Genomic DNA, 21,108 nt, shown 5'->3' with positions numbered 1-21,108 from the left:
AGCTGTGATGTACAATGAGCTCGATTAACTAAAGAGCTCTCCTAGAACTGTGCTGAAAACAAACACTTCACACAGACATCATTTCATTTTACATGTGGGATACCAAAGGATGAGTCTTATAAAAGTATCAAAAAAAAGCTACAGCATTTCAGCGGAAAAGCCCATTGAGCATTTTGTTATTGCATTGTTGTCATACAAACTGTGCTGCGTTCATATTTTAATCGGTTCTGTGTCTGAACTTTTGATTTCTGAATTTTCTGTCTTGTATGATACAGCAGGTCCACAATCAAAGATACTGAGCCACAATGCAGCACAAGTTTGAATCACTGCTTATCTCCGAGACAGGTTTGTTTGCTTTTCTTACCGCTGCTGGACAGTTAAATCGACTGGAAAAGGGGAGAAAATTTAAACACGAACAAAAATACACTGGGCTTGTAGGTAGAGAATTTGGGGGGGAAAGTTATTAAAAATTGCTTTTATCAAGTCTAAATCCGCCCGATGCTGTTGTGCAACAGGGAGTGACGATGTGTACTGTCATATCCACAGCTGCCAATTCCTGAGGTGCATGGCATCAGATTATCTGGGCTTCTTTAAGCTGCAAATGCTGTTTATGTATCACAGCTCTTAGAATGTAATTTTGAGAAGTGTGGCTGCGGTCACCTCCGAGACACAAGGAGGAGGGAGAAAAAAAAGAGACAATTGAGCCAAGGGTTATCATATGCAAGCCTCCACCATTGATAAAATTCCTGTAATTCTTTGGGGAAATAGTCAAAAATACAACCAAAAAAAAGGATTACTTTCTTTCTTCCCAGCATAAACATAATTAAATCCCACTGATTCATAGCAAAGCTTTAGCCTATGATCCAAACCATTCACTGTGCTTTCTGGGAATCACTTTACTTTAAAAAAAAAAAAATTTGATTGAATTAAGTTAAATGTCAACTCTAACACATGTATTAGTTTGTTCTTTATTGATAGAATCTCATAGGAAATACGCATTACATCTTGGTTTAAAAATAGGATCATGTTACATAGAAAAGGCATCCTCATTTTTCATTCATACATGAAAACTCTTACAGTTGAATATGTATTGCACTGTGTCAAGAGACCAAGATTAGACAGTTTTACAAATTGTGGAAGCAGGCCCCCAGGAGGAGCCTGAAGCCTAAGGTAACTTTGTAAAAAAAATTCTACTCAGAAACAATGTCCATCTCAAACTCTGCACAGACTATATTTGCATAGCATGCATTTGATTTGAATAAATATCTGTTGAAGACTGTGGTGTCAGAATGCTCAAAATAACTTGATAAATGTTGCATCCTCTCTGACAAATTGCACAGACTCCTCAGGTATTCTCCAGAGGAATACTAGAAAAAAAAAAAAAAAAAAAAAAAGTACAAAAGGCTGGAAAACAATAGAATTACTTACAAGAAATAATTCCTCCCATACTGCATTTACCCTGACAACTAGCAATATCTGGAGCCGTTTCTACAGGGGCAACGGATTTGTACAAAAGTATAAGGAGATCAAGATTCATTTGCTTTGACTCAGAAATGTAGAAATGAGTAAAGTAGTATAGATATATGTGTATTTACAGGACTGGATCTTTAGAGTACGTCAAGTATTTTGCATCAGAGGATAAATAATGCAAATTGCTTTTAATCTAAAAATGAACACAGAATCAGTTAATGTTGGTCTTTCTGGGAACATCATTACATACTGTATTTACAGATGTCCACTGAGCCCACGCTTTTAAAATATAAAATATCCTTTATGTAATCTCAATAAATACATCCATTGCAGTGATTTTTCTTTTATCAAAGATGAAAGCCAGCTTCTTTTCTTTTATACATACGACATCAGAACGGGATGTGTACATGTCTCTTTCTTATTCACTCCTACACAAACACGTGCACACGCCGACAAACTCACTGGGGCTCTCCTATAGGTTTGACGACAGGCCACGGCATGTCAGGTAAAGGGGTTTGAGGCTCAGCAGGGGCCTGGTACTGCTGCGTCTGCTGGTTGGCCCAGTTCAAGTCCACACCGTTCTTCTTCAGCGCGGCCAAGTGCTTGATGTCCAGCGTGGTGAAGGTGGTGAACTGCACCTGATTCCTTTTACTGGTGGGAGAGTGAAGCGGCTCGCTGCGGTGTGGCCTTGCCAGCAAGGTGGCCGAGCGGTTTGCCATGGGGTCGATTGCCTTTGTTTGATAGTGCTGTTGCTGGGAGCTGGTCCTGCTGCGGCCCAAGGTGGCAGTTCTTTCCGGGATCGTGGCGGTGCTCACCGTGGGCAGAGTGCCCTCCAGGCTGCGGTGGGCCTTCGAATCAATGGAATGACGGGACTCCAGGGGGCGATGAGACTCCCGTTTTAGCGTGGACACCTGAGCTGGGGCACCAGGGGCAGGTGTGCTATGGTTGTTGCCCCCCAGCCACACCCAGTCATGTTTGTGGTCCTTTGGATCCCCACTGGGTGCCGGGCCTGCCTGTATGGGGGTCTTGTGATTTCGGAAACAGAGATTATATGAAGCACAGTTGAGCAGAAAAGCCAAGATAGCAACACAGGAGACCCCCACCAAAGCATACATGCCGATTTCCAAATCTGACATGGCTTTGAATGTCCGAATGAGGTCACTCTCTATTAGTTTTGGTGTTTTAGATTTTGGAGGCTCCTTCTCGGGTGTCACTTCTGCTTTCGAAATGTCTTTGTTTGGAGGTGAATTAGCGTTGTCGAGCATGTTTCCGTAGCTTTTCTTCTGCCCTGCTCCTCTACTGACAACACCTACTGCTGCAGGCTTATCATTGCCCTTTTGTGTGCTTAAGCTTGGTTTGCTTCTAGGTGTAGTAGCTGTGGTAAAGACATTATAGATGGTCTCTCTACTGGCTTTGGTTGTCGTTCCAATCCACACAACACGTGGCTGCACATATGTGGTTGAGGTGGTAGTTTCTGCCAGGGTGGACGCTTGCCGGATAGGTACTTTGCTTCTTAACAACCATTTATCCATATCTGTGACAGAACTCTGTGATGTCACTGTCGCTTTAACTTCACCTACCACTTCTGATGCACCGCCATCCAAATCTTTATTTCCATCAGCGCCTTCTTGTCCTGCTCTGCTGCTGCTCTGGAAGTTGATCTTGAGAAGCCCTATGCCCACTGCCAACTTGCTCTTCCTCTTAGACTTCTGGCATTCCTCGCAGATCCTCAGCTCCACCCTCACTAGCGCCCCCTGGCCTTCACCTACACCCTGTGCCACTACAAATGTGGACTGCGGTGTGCGACGCACTGTGGCCACCCTCTCGTCCGGGCTAGAGACTGTAAGAGAGTAGATGCTGCGGTCAAAGAGCTCCAGTGGAGCAACTGCACCGTCGCTGAACTGAACCCAGCAGCTGACCACTGCTTCCTGTGAGAGAGGAAAGAAAGAAAGAAAGAAAGAAAGAAAGAAAGAAAGAAAGAAAGAAAGAAAGAAAGAAAGAAAGAAAGAAAGAAAGAAAGAAAGAAAGAAAGAAAGAAAGAAAGAAAGAAAGAAAGAAAGAAAGAAAGAAAGAAAGAAAGAAAGAAAGAAAAGATTATGATAACTGAGCAATGCAGAGTTCCTGAGTAGAAAAGCAGGTCAGAGCGAATGCAGCAAATCAATACACCCCTCTCCACCCTCCACCCCGCGACCGCTGCCTTCCCTGAGGGCTGTATAATAACACTAAATTGCCTATGCTAATCTCTTTATAGTGTATAGTATAAAACAGTGTATCTATCTCTATCCACTTCGGTTCAATTTTAGTTGATACAATAGAAACATTATGAAGCCATTAAGAGAGTATAATAGAAGTCCTTCAAAAAAGGACAAAAATTGCAGTGACAAGGGTCACATTAAGAACAGAATTAGCCAATCAAATCACATTAATACACAATGACCTATTTTCTGTAGCTGATGTGAGCTACTGGGTCACCACAGACCTAACCTATATTTTGGATTTGAATACATTATGAATCGCCCTGAGCAGAACATTAACAGCTTGCCATCACAGACACAATTGGCTGGTCATCTGCGCTGGCATGGCTCTAATAGTTTGTTATTGATGGGGGCAGACCCGGGAACAGTGACAGTGCAATGAAGGTAAAGTGAGCTGCCGTTCCAGCGGCTATGGACCACCTAATTGCTCTCCACGCCTGCGACAGGGAGCCGGTTTGAAATGGGCACGCTGCCACGGCTAAATGTGTGAGTGAGCTTTTAAAATGATCATCTGTGCACCCCATCGGCCTCTCCGGCTCTCTCACGCAGCATGATAGCTGCAGATGATGGCTGCAGCTGTGAACACAATGAGCTCACATTCAGAGAGGCAAAGAGAAAACACAAATATTATTGCACCCCTAAGGTCAGTGCTACATGAATCAGCTCTGCCAAGGTAATTCTTAGGATTTAAATCCTCTCTTTAGAAGGCCATTATATCTTAATTTGAAAATTAACTTTTAGGGTACGTCAGTAATAGGTTTGCAATAAAACTGTTTACAGCTCTTTGTGCAGGAACAATTAAATCCTCACGTAAAAAAAACCTCTGAATTCTGAATGGTGTCATTATTTACCAGGGTATATTTCTTCCAGCTTTTAAAATTCAGGGCCAATAAATATTCTGACCATATTGAAAACCCTTTTGGAGCGAGAGACACTGGCCCTGCACTGCTTTCACATTTAGATGTTTCAGGCAGCAGCAACAATGCTGAGCAATGTCAAATACAGGAACGTGATGAACTGTTAAGGTTAATTTGGTCATGCATCACTGTCTTATAAAGAATACAAAGTTTCTCTTTGATTGATGCGACTTTCAAGCAAGGACTCTTCTATGGACTTCACAGGGATTGATCAATAAAACATTTCTACATACTTCTGCAACAGATTTCAGGCCATACTTCAGTCTTCAACAAAGAAAAGCTGAAACCCCCTCCAATTCCCTTCAAAGAAATCACAAAAACGTATTTTCAAAATGCCACTTCCCTCCCCTGCTCTCTGTCCAGACATTACTCCCAAAGCCTCTGTGTATGTAATTCCCTCCAGCCACCTCTCAGAAGCAACAGGGGAGGGATCCTTTCTCCTTTCTATTCAAAACCTTTTGACACATTGTATGATCACTGGCTATGCTTCATTGAACATAGTGATTTTCAACTATTCTGGCCCTTCTTGCCAAACACTTGGAGTGGTTGCAGAAGAAATTGCATGATACAAGCAACTTCTTCCTGCTCACACAAATTCCAAACCACTTACTCTCCAGGCACATGGTTACTGTATAACCTAGGATCTTTCCAGATTAAATTAAAACCAATCAAATTGATTAATCTGTTAAACAAATGTATTTATTTATTTTTGCTTAACCCAGGTGATAAAGTCCTAAATGCTCTCTCTAAACATTGAAGCAATACTTAAGTTATATGGACAAGGTTTCATTTCAAATCAAATACCAGCAAATTTATAATCTGCTAACGATACAACAAGCATGTTTGACTTCACAAGCAGTGTCTGTGAGGATGGTGATACTATTTATGCTGTTGCTTTATAATGCACTGAAATTGTCAGCGGATGTCAGTGATGAATTCCAGGTGCCCACATGTTAAATGCCTAAACCTTTAAAAACCAATGACGGATCTGTGCACACATAAACACTCACACACAAAGTAAATACAGAGAAAAGCAGATTGTGCCCCCTCACCTTAGATATTTAATCACACACTAAAGTAATTTGACTACTGCATTTGTGTTTGTGGTCATAAATAACCTCCCTTATAAAAATCTTGTCTTCAGGGATGACATTGACAGGGGTTCCCATGGCAGTAGATCAGACGTGATAAATCTGTTCTAAAGTCTGAATAAGAGGATTAAATGGTCTTTCACACAGTGTGTGGCGCGACTAATATTGAGTAACAGGCATTAAAAGGGGCAAGTGCCGTCATGAGCTGTGCCCCCACACATTTATGCTTTGTGTGAAACAATTTTCCAGTTGCTTACCTGTTTAAGCTGCGTGATCGTCTCCCGGGTGGTTACCGTGGCAACAATGGCCCTGTTGCTCCCTGGACTGACTCGCAGGGACAGAGATAGTCCAGAAACCAACTGCACCCCCAGCTCTGTCACGCTCACTTTGTCGTCCACCACCCTGATGCTCCTCTCGGCCAGGACCAATGACGTCAGAGGGGACAGCACCTGCAACAAGTGCAACCTCTTGTAAACTGACAGTTGTGTATAAATACAGTATACTGCTTGCAATCACACAGACACAATTCATGACTCACCTGTACAGTTGTAGTGCCCACAGCCCGTCCTTGCAGCACCACCCCATCCTGCACTGTGGCTACATCCAGATCTGCTACTTGTAGAGAATAGCGTACAAGACGGGTCACATCCGCCTGTCAATCACAAACAGAAAACGTGAGGCATTATGAAGCATAAAAAGAGTGAATTTGAATCAGTACAATGTAAAATTATGATTCTCTTTTTAAACTACAATAGTGGAAAATGATCATGGTTTCACTGTTGACATAGTTTAAAACTGTTTTAATTTTGTCAAATCAAATAAATCATGCATCATCCTTATTTGAGGGATTTTAAAAAAATGCTTATTACCTGCCAATCAAAACCCAGAAAGTACTCGACAGGCTCTTTCCCAGTCAGCGGGTCTGGCATCACCTCAGTGTCAGGCTGCGCTACGAAGGGTGTGAGCACCCTTAGTGACGAGTGCTGGTACTGCAGCATGCAACCCCTGCCCTTCCTCATCTCCTCCTCTTCCTCGCTGTCCCACATAGACCTGACACACAAAGGCAATGAAACACAATTAGTCACAAATGTTTTGCTGAGAGTTAAATCACAAGATTTATATAACTTTAATGCCTGTAGGCTATTTAGCTATTATGAAAGTTAGCGTAGTTTAGCACAAATACTTTAAACATTTCATATCTTGTTTATTTAATCCCTAAAAAAAAACAACCTGATATTTGCTGGAGTTATTTGCAGCAGTATGTTTTGTCCAAGCAATCATGCCAAGATGTAGTCCAACTCATAACCACGGTTATTTTCTACCTTTGGACAGAACCGGGCTGGCCATCCTCCATTGTGTTCAGTATTTTGCATACAATGACACAACGAAATAAAGCACTTAATCTGTGACACGAACTGCCGGCCACCTGAAGAAAAACAGTCAAGACCAGCTGTGTGGCTATAAAGGGACAACACACTCTGACTAACCTGTTTTATACTAAATGATGATTTAAGTTCAATAAACCAAAATCCCATGGTTGAGTGGTTTGTTTGAGAGTGATGGAGGTTAAGCTGTAAACCATTCTCAAACCCCTCAGCAATGATCATATAATTATCATGCGCACATTTGGTCTGCCGCATACACCGCACCACAGGTGTGCTGGAGGGTTGGTGGATGTTTTGACACTGCAGGCAGAAAGCTCCTGTCAAGAGCTACAGTCCAAATAAACATCATTATTATGTAGCCTAAGGTTAGAGCTAAACATTTGATGGAAATGCTGCTTGAATTAAATCAGTATGACTCAACACCAGACACTCTTTGCTAAATCCTGTTGTCCGACTCACGGAGGTTATCAATACTGTACCATCTGTAGCAAATAAACAGAACTTGTTTCTGGTTATATGTATATACAGTATATTTCTCTTATATGTGTCCTTGGTTTGATTCAGAATCTAGCATTCATAGCGTTAATCATTGGATAAATTGCACTTTTCTGCTTTTCAAAATCTACAAAGGTTTCTGTGTTGAGTTTCTTTACTAGTGTTATTCCACCTTTTAATTCGTTTTCAATAACCCCTGAGCCAGGCTGCTAATTAGCATCAACAAACATAGTATTTTTTAAAGTGTCAATTAAACTCTATTAGTACTAACTGATTGCAAGGGTTTATTTCAATAAAGAGATCAAACAACTGTGAAAACTTGCATTTGTTATAACTTACAGTCAATAAAAACCTGCAGCGGTAAAGATAGTTTGTGAATCCACGCAGCTTTTAAGCAAGTTTGTTTGTTGCTACCACTTAAGTAAAAATTCCCACAGTCTGTCTAACACAGCACGGAAGACAAGATTCAGCATTTCTTTATTTCTTTATGAACTGAGGCTGGTCCAAACTATCACTGTTGAAATGTCCCATTGTTGACCTCGTGTCAGTCTGGGACTGGATATTGAATGTATTGAGAAATGACAGACCATCAGTCACCCATTGTCATTAGTATTGAATGGGAAAATAATGACTTTACTGTAAGTATTGAGTGAAACCCACTAACCTTTATCTCCCGGGCAACTGTGTTGCTCCTACACTCTCCTAACCCACTAATGCATCAGACACAGATGTGATGTTATGTCTGTCCACATATACAGTATAGAGGGATTTTAGGAACAGACCTCCGCTATGCAATGCAGTTCAAACAGCACATCTAACTGCAGTTGAATCTACATCTGTCTAACGGAGTCAACAAAACCTGATTATTATAAAGACACAATAAGGTTTATTCATAAAAGTGATTCAAATACATTTTTACGGTAATTTCTATTTCCAATTCCAACATCAAATCCTACTAACCAGTGGAAAGAACTCACGTGACTTGTAAAACACTCAGCTCAAATGTTGCACATGGAGACACAAAACTCCCAACTTCATTCAACATTTGTGCCATCACAAAGAGTGTTACAGTTACAGAAGTTACAGGAAGTACAATAGTTGACATGAAATCAATGACACGTCCTGTCAGTCAGCATTATTTCATCTTTGCGTACAAGATTTTGTAGCCCTGTAAACTATCAGCTATATCTATATCTATCGTTAGCTCTGTCATTGATAAGTACGCATAAGTAAAGTAAAAGTTTGCCTGTTGTTGCTGCTTTCCTTGACTTCAAACAAAAGCTATAGGACTCGATTCAGAGCTTCATAGCAAAGACTTACAAAACCATGACTTTGTAACAACTTTGCTCTACTCTGTAATTTTTTTTTTTTTTTTAATTACCTTGTGCTTATTATATCTCACTCTGACTTTTACAATATGATTGCACTGTGGGTTTTTTTGTATCTCAATTTACTGTTTAAAACTTGTTTTTTACATATGGCATCCTCATGATCAAGATGACAGCACCTCGAGCAATAACAGATGAACAGAGGCTGGTCATGCCTCACCTCCTGTTGCCTGTAGTAACAGGAACCCTCCAGCCCTTGATTTGGCTAAGCTCGGGGTCAGCCACGTCGATTACCAGGGGCAGGCGAGGCATCCATACACTCATCTCCAGCTGGGCGGTCAGGAAAGCGTAAGTAAAGTTCAGCATCACCTTGCTTTTCCCTCTTGTCTCCTTCCCATTTACATAAACATAGTCACAGCGCTCTGACACCTGGACAGACAGATGAGAAAGAAAGTGAACAGATTCAAAACCATCAGGCCCAAAAACTGTGACTGTCTTATTGCTTCCCTTTCTGTCTGTGTCACTCTGTAAAATGTGTTTTTATAAAATATCTTGATATTGGCTAAGAAATTTATTTTAAAAAGTTGACCTGAGCCTGGGACTGGGACTGAACTGTTGTTTAGAGAATTTGTTCTAGATGTACACCATTCCAAATATCCTTTCCAAGTAAAGCCAATGCAAACTGAATATGAAAGTTTTTGTATGGATGGCTGAGGAGAGCAGATGGGGCAGAGGCACCAATTCAAATAAGCTAAAACCACACACACTCAGAAACACACACACAGACACAGACATTTCATTAATTTCACACTACTTCCAAAGTCTGGCCAGGGAATCGCAGTGTGTTTGTGTTTATGTCATGTAAATTCAGGATTGTGGTCTATGTGAAACTGTTACCGAATGTAAATTAGCTCTGCTTTACGACTGTTCCTGTAGTGCCGTACTGTAGGTGGGAGCGCTGCGGTCCCCACCAGCGAGAGCAATGAGGTGAGACACAGCAGTTGGTGTGTTTTATTTAAGATTGGAGGCCTATCTCTACTGCCGCCTCACTTATCTTAACAAACCAGTGGCTCCACAGAGGTAATTGGAGAGCACTAGACTGGAGAATAGAGTGTAGCACTGGAGAGGGGGAGGTGCAAAGGTGGAGGCAAAAAAAGTCAGGAAAAAGCAGAGGGAGGAAGGACTTCTAAGGAAAGTCAGGTTGAACTCCCATGCAAATGTTCATGGAGGCCAGCCTCTGAAGACCTTTTCCCATTACACTGACTGGTCCAGACCAAAGTCTTTGACATGTTTTGCAGCTCTCCAATTCAAGTCCATATATTAAAGGGTCAGTAGCCACTCAAAAAAATAAACTCTTAAAACATTTTTTTTTTTTTTTTTTTTGCTAAGTGAAGAAACTGGTTGATAAAAACTAAATCTTTAAAAGGCATTATTTATCCTGCAAGTCAATCAGGTCTACTTTGCAGCTGGTTGGCCCACTATTCCCAGCTTCTGTTGATCTCCATTCATTTGGAAATTGTGTAAATTGTTGTTAAAGTTACATCAATGACAGAAAACATAGTGCTGATATTTAAAGTTTAAAGTAATGCAGACTCGATGTTTGAGACGATATGAGCTCGGGCAAAACTGAAATTTACTGCCAGCATTTTAAAACACAGGTCAAAATAATGTGAAAGTGACAAACCCACACAGAACGCACTGTAACTTCGCCACATGGCATTTTAGTGTCTTTCAGGTTGTTCTTTTGATTTGTTTGTTTGTGTGCAAACTGATAAAGAGGCACATATTTCTTTTAGGAGGTGGTGGAGACCAAAATAGAGCTACAGGAGAGAAACAATTGTGGCCAAAAACTCAACTCCAGATGAATAGTAATGTTGTGTTTACTTGTTCCCGAAAGGAAAAAATATAGTTTAATGAATCAAGCTTTAACGAGTGCAAACTTGAAAATACATATCTAGTCTTTTATTTGTTCTTTTCAAGCAAACACGGCCAGTATTGTGTTAGCATGTGGTTAAATCTATGAGGTCGGGTCCATGTTCTTGAATGAATCCCTAATGAATATTCAGCCTGTGGCACTTGTAGTATAAAAGCCTGGTTTAATTTCATCGGGTTGTTGGCATTGCTCTAAGAGGAGCCAGTGACCTCAGGAAGCGTAAGAGACCATTCGGGGACACCATAATAACTGGATTAAGTTCCTCCACTGATACAGAAAATCATTACAAACACAGTCTCGCTCTCTTCGGCTCTTTTCTCACTCTCTTAAGCTTACACACTTAAACACAGTGCCTTACACTCACAAAGTCAATGGCTGTGTGCCGTCTAATGGAAAATAATATAATTCCCTTTCCCCTTCTCTGTTTCTCTTTTTCTGCTTCCACTGCCCTGGTAACATGGATCCATTGCACAAAGGTCAAATCACTTTGTTTATGGACTGAGGGGTTGGATCATGAGCTCAGTCTTTAATGCCATATTGGGAGAGGCTGCTTTTATCCACAATGTTTTCACACACACACACACACACACACACACACACACACACACACACACACACACACACACACACACACACACACACACACACACACACACACACACACACACACACACACACACACACACACACACACAGACAGACAGACAGACAGACAGACAGACAGACAGACAGACAAGAGCTGGACCTGCTGAGTATAATGGCACAGTGACATTGGCTGTCTTAAGAGGCGTACAGCAGAATGAATCATAAATGAATGATTTGGGTTTTTTTCATGTCTCCAAATTCATTTTGAGCACCGTCAGTCATTCAGCAGATTTTGTTTGCAAATGAGGCCCGGATTTAATCCGATTCAAATTGGCATCAAATAAACATGAAATAACAACTGCTGCAATACTTGATTTTTTTTTTCTTATACTGTATAAAAGTGGTTTTCATTTGTTTAAAACACATTAAGGGATTATATATTATTTATACATAATATAGAGCTAGCGTACACCGTATTCAGAGCCTAATCACAACTGCTACATTTACCACAATGTTTCAGAATGTTTTTTTTCATGTTGTGCAGACATAAAACATACATTTAAAAGCAATATAAAACATTATAACAATGACTATTTCGATCCAGTTCAATTAGGCCTGTGGTTTTCATGATTTACCTTGAGTACATCCTCCTCTGTAGACCTACAGCTGGTGTGGTTGGTCACATCGGTGACTGAACCGTTCGCCTCAACTGCCAGAGTTTTCACAGGGACCAAAACCGTTTCACCCGTCAGAACTGCAGTATTCAAGATATCAGTGTTCTGTGCAGGAAGACGGGCAGATAAGGAGCAAGTTATGAGTCTGTGTTTCTTCGCTGTCACAGCTTTGTTTGCTGCTGTGTACAAGGAAACAGAAACAAAGGGTTTTGGCAAAAAGTAACTTTGTAGTTTAGAGATTAGCTCAGTTTAGCTGCTAAGGCTATTCAGATTATTTGGGGATATTTTGTCTTCATTTTGCCTTTTTAGGCATTTTAAGGTTTCAGCCGAGAGACAGAAAACAGGGAAGAGAAGAGAATGCAACAAAGGTACCATAGCTGGGAATCACATTGCAGTTATGTTTTATGCATCTTAACGATCAGGCTGCCAGACAAACTCCTGTAAATTTTATTGCTTAGCTCCTCAGACCTGAGGAAGATATATTGTTCCTACCTGTAACGTTGGCTGCTACTGTACCTGATTATCCCAAAGATATTTAGTAAATCATGTAAGCCTTAGGTGTAGCTTTAAAAAAAAGGTTGGTTTTTTTTCTTTTTTTTTCCCTGGATGGGATATTAAGGGTGAAAAGAAGGTAGAAAAGTATTGCTTCAACCATGCAATATCACCCGAAAAGCATGTAACACTCCAGCCAGTTCAGTAGAGGGTAGCATGTCAGTATCTGGTTTTTGCCTCATGTTGGCCTGAAAACCATGTAGTTTGGGTTAAGAATTAAAAAAAATTTTTTTTTAAAACACGTGGTTAGGGTTACGCATCAAACCTACAGCTGCCTCCCAAATCAGTGCATACTGCAGCTACCTTTACAATATATGTGCTGTTGCAAGCAGCATGCAAACAAATGAGACATACTTCGTCGTTCAAAAAATGCACCTTGAACTTTGACCCTCTTGGTCACATGGGCTGTGTCCCTGTAGTGCGACATTTGAAGGAATAAGAAAAAGGATGTGATTTGGAACGAGTGCTCCACATGTTACACTTCTTTTTAATGCTTCTCCTTCTTCCTCCTTTTGCAAATTGCAACCGGGTGAGCATTAGCGCCACAAACTCCCTCTGCAGCTCAGTCGATGTGACGTATTGCAAAAGGATTGTGGGTCAGAACAGCCAGATAAGCATGCTGGCATGGATGGCAAAATATGACCCGAATGCAGTAGGATATGGTATTTTTGGCAACTGCATTTCACATACTTTGTAGTGGGACATACTAACCCTTTTGTTACATATGGAAGTATCAGCATGAAAATGCACAAAACATTGTTCAAAAGAAATCAATATCGCCCTCACCCAGACTTGAACCCCAGGGTGAAGGTCCATGATTTCAGCCACCTTAACAAAGGCGTCAATGCTTTTACACTCTGACCTCCGTCACATGGCGTTGGTTGCGTGACCTTGTCACATGACCCGTCTCATGTGAGAAGCATGTGCTTTTCGGGCCAATCGGCACAAAGTCACGCAATGCTCTATTGGACTGGCGGGTATTACATATTTTGCTGCTTTTAACATATTTGGTATATTTCTGTACAACAATAATATAAGTACTGCTTGTCTGTTGCTGTACTATCACAACAAAACAATACAATATCACTATTTGTATGGGGTAGAGATCACAGACAGAGTTGGGGCATTAGCGTGACTATCGGTGATTAAAGCACAGAAATACAGGCTGACAAAATGTATTAATTTAAATCCCACTGACAATACACTGACATACAAACAAGACAGATGTGCTAAACACAAAAAATTATTTTGTCTGGTGATATTTCTGTCTCCCACAAACACACACACCTGGTTGAAAATAAGTCCTTTCGTCTATCATATTATCCATAGATCAGCAACTACAGTCACACTAACACCTAAACCTGATTACATTTCTAATCTTCCAACTCATTTCACCCCCTTCTACTGTACATCTTTGTCAATGCTGAGCTGCAGCTTTGCTCATATATCCCATAACTTGTCATCAAGCCTGATGTGGCTTTAATTTTACTCTTTAACCCATCCTTCAACATGGATTTACAACTACTCTCCAGTCCATAAGATCTCAGAAAATGTCTTCTTTTTTTTTTCAAAGGTAGACGCTGTGTGTGTGTGTGTGTGTGTGTGTGTGTGTGTGTGTGTGTGTGTGTGTGTGTGTGTGTGTGTGTGTGTGTGTGTGTGTGTGTGTGTGTGTGTGTGTGTGTGTGTGTGTGTGTGTGTGTGTGTGTGTGTGTGCGTGTGCGCGCGTGTGCGTAAGAAGCTTTAGGTGATCAGTGTTTTTTTTTTCTTTTTTCCCCTGATACTTGTGGACTAAAGTACCAGGCAGCACTCGGCAGATGTTTCCGGGCAGCTTCGCATGCTGAACTCTGCCGGCTTGACAGCTGCTGACCGCAATTCCAAAAGGGCATGCTCTAGTTGAGACTGCAACACTGACCCAAACATAAACCACTGGATCAGGGGTAGCAGAAAATCAGAAAGCAATAGCGAGGGCTCCGTGGTGATGCCAGTGCCACACTGAGAGAGCTCGACGGCCGATGTTTCCGCCAGCTCTGCCGTAATCCGGTCTGCAGTGTTCAAGTTCAGCAGAAGTACTTCAGCTCTATTTTTCTTTTCTAAAACCAGCGTTTTACTTGTGCTCTTCTTCAGGCTGGATATTATTTGTTAATTCAATCGTTTATTTGTTCACTCAGTGATCTTAAGTGATTGATCTATTATAGGACTACAGGTAAGTGATAGAAATGCTACATTAACACGGAAAATAACACCCAAATGTCACAAACACAAAGGTCAGAAAACCAAACATACAGCCTGTTTTAGCCGTCAGGCATTTTCCTTCACTTTCTTTGAATGGTCATTGTAATGAACGTGACATATCTATGACATACTATGACATTACACAAGTTTATTTCCCTGAAGCTTTATGTCTTCAGCTGTGGTGCTTCTGATTCACAAATAGCTGTAATAATAGTTTTTTTCAGTGGGAAAAGAGCGACAGCCTCTTCATGAAATAGGTCTGTTAACTCCACTGTTATAGAAGAAAATGGTATTTTCCTCATGTGAAACCAGTAAGTGACTGAGATGAAACACATTTGCTCCCAAATGGCTGCTTGATTCATGTTGACTATTGTACCATGAAATAGACAGGGGAAGCTCCTGTCAAGGATAGATATGGATCTGCCTTGTAATATCCAGGGTTTTTCTCTCAAAATGTTGTGAGAATATACATACAGTAGCAGTTCATGAATATTATTTATGACTTGCTGACAACATTAATTATAATATTCTGAAAACAAAAATATAAATTTTTGAGGGTTTTTATTATTTGTAAAAGCTTACTTTCTAAAGACTGAAGACCTTTGCCATTTTGATGTCATTAAAGTATAATGTGATGACGCTAATTAAAATGTGAATTACTGCGTGGACAGAACCTTGCAAATGAGTGTACATGTCTTTAAAGAGTCTACAAAAAGTCTAAAAAAAAAAAATTAAAAAAAAGATTTTTCTCTACAGCCAAGAGTGCACTATTTTGTAACATTTTAACAATGGCTTATTTATGGTGTTAACTCCCAGGTGATATTATCTCATCATGTTTCTCATCAGGAAGTTACGTATATGAAACTGCTCGTTATCGAGGTGATGAATACCAAATTTCACTGAGACTGAGAGAAGTAGTTGGAGACCCGTGCGTGCCCTCATGTTGCCCTATGGCGGGGCCAATTGACCTGGCATGGGGCCTCATCTGACATCGATGGCTTTTAAAACCTCTTCTTTCCTCAACTGTTAAGATTAATAAGAGTAGAGTAGATTTAATAAACCATTTAGACTACTATGCAGTCTGCAAGGAATGCAGTGACTCTAATGCCATAGTATTGAATAAAAACAAGAAAGTATCTAAGGCAGGGATGAATTCAAACATAAAAATATTAAAAAGAAATACACAATTTGTGACTGATACAGATATATGCATTTTTAAGTGTATTGCACATAAAAAAAATATAGTGCACAGTCAGCATTTTAAATTGGGACAGGAATAGTTCTCACCATCACTAGAGGTGCCAGTCCCACATAGTCTCTCTGAGTGGTGTAGATCCGCATGATGCCCACATCTTTGACATTCCCTGGCAACTCCAGACGCCAGGAGATGGTCTGACTTTCAGCCAGCCCTGAGACATCTTTTGGCACAAAGTCCAGTTGTAAAACCTCCAGAAGACCCCTGTTTGGAGATCAAATGTAAGATTACGGTGTGGTTACAGAAGTTAAAGCAAGCCGAGGTACGTTTTCACCCAACAGTCAGTGTTGCGTCAGTTTAAGCAGTCAGTGAACTGGCCGGCTAATGCTGGCGAACAGTGAAATCTGTCCAGAGTTTGCTAACATTAGTCACCATCAGCTCACGGTAATACCAGACCCAGCACAACTGCAGTGACAAAACTGGGGAGTTTATTTAATTGTGGGAGGATAGCTGCAGTAATTGTAAGTTAACTTGCCTTTTACTTTTAGCCTTGCTAAAAAGTTGCATTCAGATATGGTTCAGATATTAAATATTTAAATTATATTGTGTTTTGAGTTGGACATAAACTGAAACTGCTTTCTGAATAAAAGGTAGTCCAATATATTTGCTGCCAAAGGAGCTTAGGTGTGATCGTCTCTAGGTTCCTCTAAGAGAAGTAAAAATTCTAACAGTCACGGCTTTTGAAAAAGAAGGAGAGACAAATTTGTGAAAAACCACCTGTAAAGTTGAACAAAAAGGTAAAGGCAATACACAAGAGGTCCCATTTCTATCAGCAGATGGAAGAATAAAGAGAGAGTGTGAAGGGAAGATTAAGTGAGTTGACAGAGATTTCAGCCAAGTATTCTGGCCAAAGGATCGTCAAAGAAACGGCATGTGATGTTATTTGATGCTGGAGACTGTGTAGGCAAAACCTGTCAGTAGGAACAGATCAAAGGCAGAACAGAGCACGATGTGAAGTGAACTGTGGAACTTTGAAGTGGAGCATACCTTTGCATAAATCAAAACAATGAACCTCTTCACGTTTGAAATTTGTATTTAAGAAAAGAGTCAAAACTTTTGAAATCAGTGGACAAAGGCAAACATATATACCTGTATGAACGTTTGATGCTCTATGAAAAGGAACCCAAGGGCTGGTGGCAGTGCAATAGTGAATGAAGATTGCAGTGCAGGAGGATATTGTGAGGTTATGTGTGGCACTTCAGAACAGAAAAAAAGCAAAACAGAATGTTTTTATCTTTTTTTGCTTGTGTACATCCATAAACTGCTAAACAGACACGTTCAAAGTGTTCTGAAGCAGATTTTTCAGGCAGTAAACTCACAAGTCAGTGAGTTCAACTAAGATTATTTTGTTGGGTTTACAAAAACTTATTCTAGTTTCCATCTCTGAAGGCGAGATTTTCCTGAGTAACATGAAGTTTCTCACTGAGGGTCGGTGATACTACGTGACAGCTCTTCACAAAAGAAATGTCTGCCGAGTCGTGCAGGTTTGTGGCAAGCAAAAACTGAAGGCCTTGAAGACCGAACTAACCCCCCAGTTGTGACCATTTCCCTTCATAACATGTTTCCCTTAATAACATGTGACTAAACACACATGGGAATGTGCACGTGAAAGATTCATTTTGCATGTGGAAAGTGTGGTTTTGGAACATTTTCATGATGTAGTGTGTGAAGCCCATGTAAAACTCCCATTAGAAAACATTTCCACATATGTTCCCCATGTTATCATATGTAACATGTGATAAACATGAGTCATACATGTGAGCACATGTCCCACGTGGAAAACATGGGGAACTCGCGTGTCTTTTCTGTAATGGTGGAAACAAGAAGTCGCTAGCCAGGTAAAAAAAAAAAAAAGGTTTTGCAGTAGCTTTTACACTTGGATTTGATGAAACAAAACATTTTCAGTCTTTTTGCTAGGTGACTGTTTGCTCGATCGAGCTTCATCTTTGCCTGCTCATAAAATATTCAGTGGTATCAATCTGCTAATCTAACAAAGAAATCAAATAAGCACATTTCCGAAAACGTCAAACTAATCAATTAACACCCTCCATAGAGGTTATTGATCGAGGCATGAACTTCATATGCCAAATTAAAATTTGGGCAAAACTAAGAGAAATGCCATTCTGATTGTACATGCCTGAAGTCACGTGTGTCTTTGAGCAAATATATCAGAAAACATGCAAAGGTGTACTTGTTCCAAGTGTCTATGTCTGGGATAGACAAGAATCGAAAATGAAAATGAAAAGACAGTGTAAAAATAACTTTAAAAAATCATGGAACAACAGCTGAAAATATCCACTTCATTTCTTTGATCTGGGTCTTGTCTTCCTTTATGTGCTTAAATAAGATGTATTCAGACAGATTTTAAACGGATTGAAATGATTCACACTGAAAATACTGCGAGAGAGTCCATGAGAGCAAGACAGAGAAACATAGAAGGGGTTAATGCCCCCTATTTCCTGGAAATCCATCTATTAGGGGAGTATTTCAACGTATCATCACTTCAAAGCGTAGCACTAGTGTGTGTGTGTGTGTGTGTGTGTGTGTGTGTGTGTGTGTGTGTGTGTGTGTGTGTGTGTGTGTGTGTGTGTGTGTGTGTGTGTGTGTGTGTGTGTGTGTGTGTGTGTGTGTGTCCGTCCTGGTGGAAGCTCAATACATGGGGACCCGACTTGGAATATCTCTGCTTCCTAATCTCCACTTCTGAACGTGCAAGCGCTTAAGCCTGGATAACACAGACGTGATTATGGATGATTACGGATATGTGGGTCGGATGGACGGCGGCTGGTGTGTGTCTGTGTGGGAGGGAGGTTGCTGGGCAGAGGTGGCAGCTGGTGTGCGCTTCCGGCAGCAAGTAGAACTGAAGTAATCAACTGGCGTGCATAAGGTAAAACAAGCAGAGAAAGTGCTTTTGAAATGAAGTTCCATTTACTATTAAACTAAAGGAAGTTAAAGGTCAGCAGTTTGATATATTTACTGCTTCTCTTCAGGTTTCTCATATATTCTAGTCACATCAAAGCAAGTTGGAGAGTAAAACCTTAAAACCTTCATTAAGAAAGCAAATGTTATACAATGAAAATGGGGGTCATAGATCATTCATTCATGATTCCACAGAGTTAAACATTTGGTGAAAGAAGATACACAGATTATTAATTTAGATAAATAGTTTCATCCTTTCTATATTTATATACAATACTTTGCTTTTTGTAATAAGTATTGTATGCACAAGATGTGTGGATATGTTCTCATATGAGGGACTGATACTAGAAATTTGTAACCAGATATTTAAAAAAAAAAAAAAAAGGTCACAGGATGCAGAGTAAAACAACGTTAAAGTAATTATGTGATGCTATGGATTTATTTTTTTCACTTCCATTTACAGTGTTTTTATTCCTTGTTTAGGTGGACATGAGTCATTCAGTTATGCTGGTTTAGATCATATTCAGGGTATGATGTTTACATTGAACACAGAGAAATCTGGCTACACTTATCACTGTAAACACCATAAATACAAGTATCCTGGTTACTGATTACTGCATGACATTTGCAGAGTTGAATAAGGTGGATAAGATGTATAAACATGGCAGTATACTAGTTTATTTCACTTAGCATATTCAGGGTAAGGGTTTATCCACATTTCTGAAATCACTATATGATGTTTACATGCACAAACATGTCCATGTAAACACACCCACTTTAATATTCTGCGGTCTCAGACAACACACTGACTTAAGAGACTAATGTTAGTGGCATCAAGTGTCTGTAGAGATGGTCCGTCAGTGCTTTAAGGATGTTATTTGTTTCCTCAGAGCAGACTTGGCAGCAGGTACATCTGTAAGATCTTGTTTATTCTAATGCAGACTCTCTTGCTTCTACTGAGAATAATGTATACTACATAAAAGGGGATGCAGCTCCACATTCTGTTATACAGACTAAAACAAAAGGGACTGCTTACAGTCTGTGCACCATGGAGCACAAGGCCACAAGTTATTACATTTCCTCTGAAAAAAAAAAAGAAAAAAAAAAAGGTAATCATTCCGTTTCAGCTTGTACCAATTCTACAAAGCGAACGTAATATTGAAGAAGACATTTTTTCTCATGATACCTGATCACTTATGAAAGCAGCAGGGATTACTGAAACCTCAGAAACAAAGGGCATAATAAACAAAGAGAAATGAAAAGAAACGTCAATGGTTTAAAAGCACGCACACCTCCGACACTGTAAACATGCACTGTACATGCAGTAGACTGACCTCTTTGCTGTGATGGCAACCTTCCTGTGACAGATAACGGAGACCGTGTTGGGGGTCGCTCCTCTGCCAGGCTCCACTAAGATGTCCCACAGTGCTGAGTCACTGGGCCGAGCTGCACTGAACGCCAAGCCCGATTTTACTGCTGCCCTGCAGTAAACACAAACACAGTGTAGCTAGTACGAAGCAGTAATTTTTTTTTTTTTTTGTATGTACGAGAATTTCGTACAGTGCTGTGATGTGTCTCAAAGGAGTTATTGAAACAAGCACATGCTGGGCTATCTGCTGTAGAGCACACTGTACAACACAGGGTAATACAGTGACACTCCAACACTGAACAGATATACTTGAATTGTTACATCTGTGTGTTTTGTATCGACAACAACGCTGTAATATTTAGCATATGATGTTTGTCATGCCTTCATGTCTCATCTCTGAATACTGAGAGGTATAGTAAGTGTGTAGGAGGGTCACTGAGAAACATGTGCATTGCTTTGGGATAGCATGTTTGTCCTGTGGTTACACGCGTGTTTTGTCTGCGCTCTTTTTTTTGCGTGTTTAGCTGTTTGTGTTGCGCATAACGAGGTGAGTCACAGACAGACTGATGTGTCACAGGCTGCTCGCTGACTGAGAATTAGCAGGGGTATTTAATTCCCATTAGCCCTGGGGAGAGCTGGGAATCAGTTAAT

General features: G+C 40.4%; 1 protein-coding gene across 1 annotated transcript in view; it reads right to left on the bottom strand.

The window, feature by feature from the left end:
• Nucleotides 1-1,216: 1,216 nt before the first annotated feature.
• The window catches only part of LOC138625591 (transmembrane protein 132D), a 32,981-nt gene continuing 13,089 nt past the window's right edge, over nt 1,217-21,108 (bottom strand). The window contains exons 3-10 of the mRNA XM_069706604.1: nt 20,423-20,569; nt 16,205-16,376; nt 12,095-12,238; nt 9,162-9,370; nt 6,603-6,783; nt 6,272-6,385; nt 5,991-6,182; nt 1,217-3,398 (exon numbers count right to left, since the gene is read on the bottom strand). Coding sequence (XP_069562705.1) covers nt 1,929-3,398; nt 5,991-6,182; nt 6,272-6,385; nt 6,603-6,783; nt 9,162-9,370; nt 12,095-12,238; nt 16,205-16,376; nt 20,423-20,569 — 2,629 coding nt within the window. The 3' untranslated portion in view covers nt 1,217-1,928. The remainder of the gene's footprint in view (nt 3,399-5,990; nt 6,183-6,271; nt 6,386-6,602; nt 6,784-9,161; nt 9,371-12,094; nt 12,239-16,204; nt 16,377-20,422; nt 20,570-21,108) is intronic.

The sequence above is a fragment of the Brachyistius frenatus genome, unplaced genomic scaffold, assembly GCF_029030835.1.
Source record: "Brachyistius frenatus isolate BFR_SWC_R1_liver_20210118 unplaced genomic scaffold, ASM2903083v1 Contig_3, whole genome shotgun sequence".
Lineage (NCBI taxonomy): Eukaryota > Metazoa > Chordata > Actinopteri > Embiotocidae > Brachyistius > Brachyistius frenatus.
Note: the sequence above shows the minus strand (reverse complement) of the source record. Positions and strands in the feature narration are given on the sequence as shown.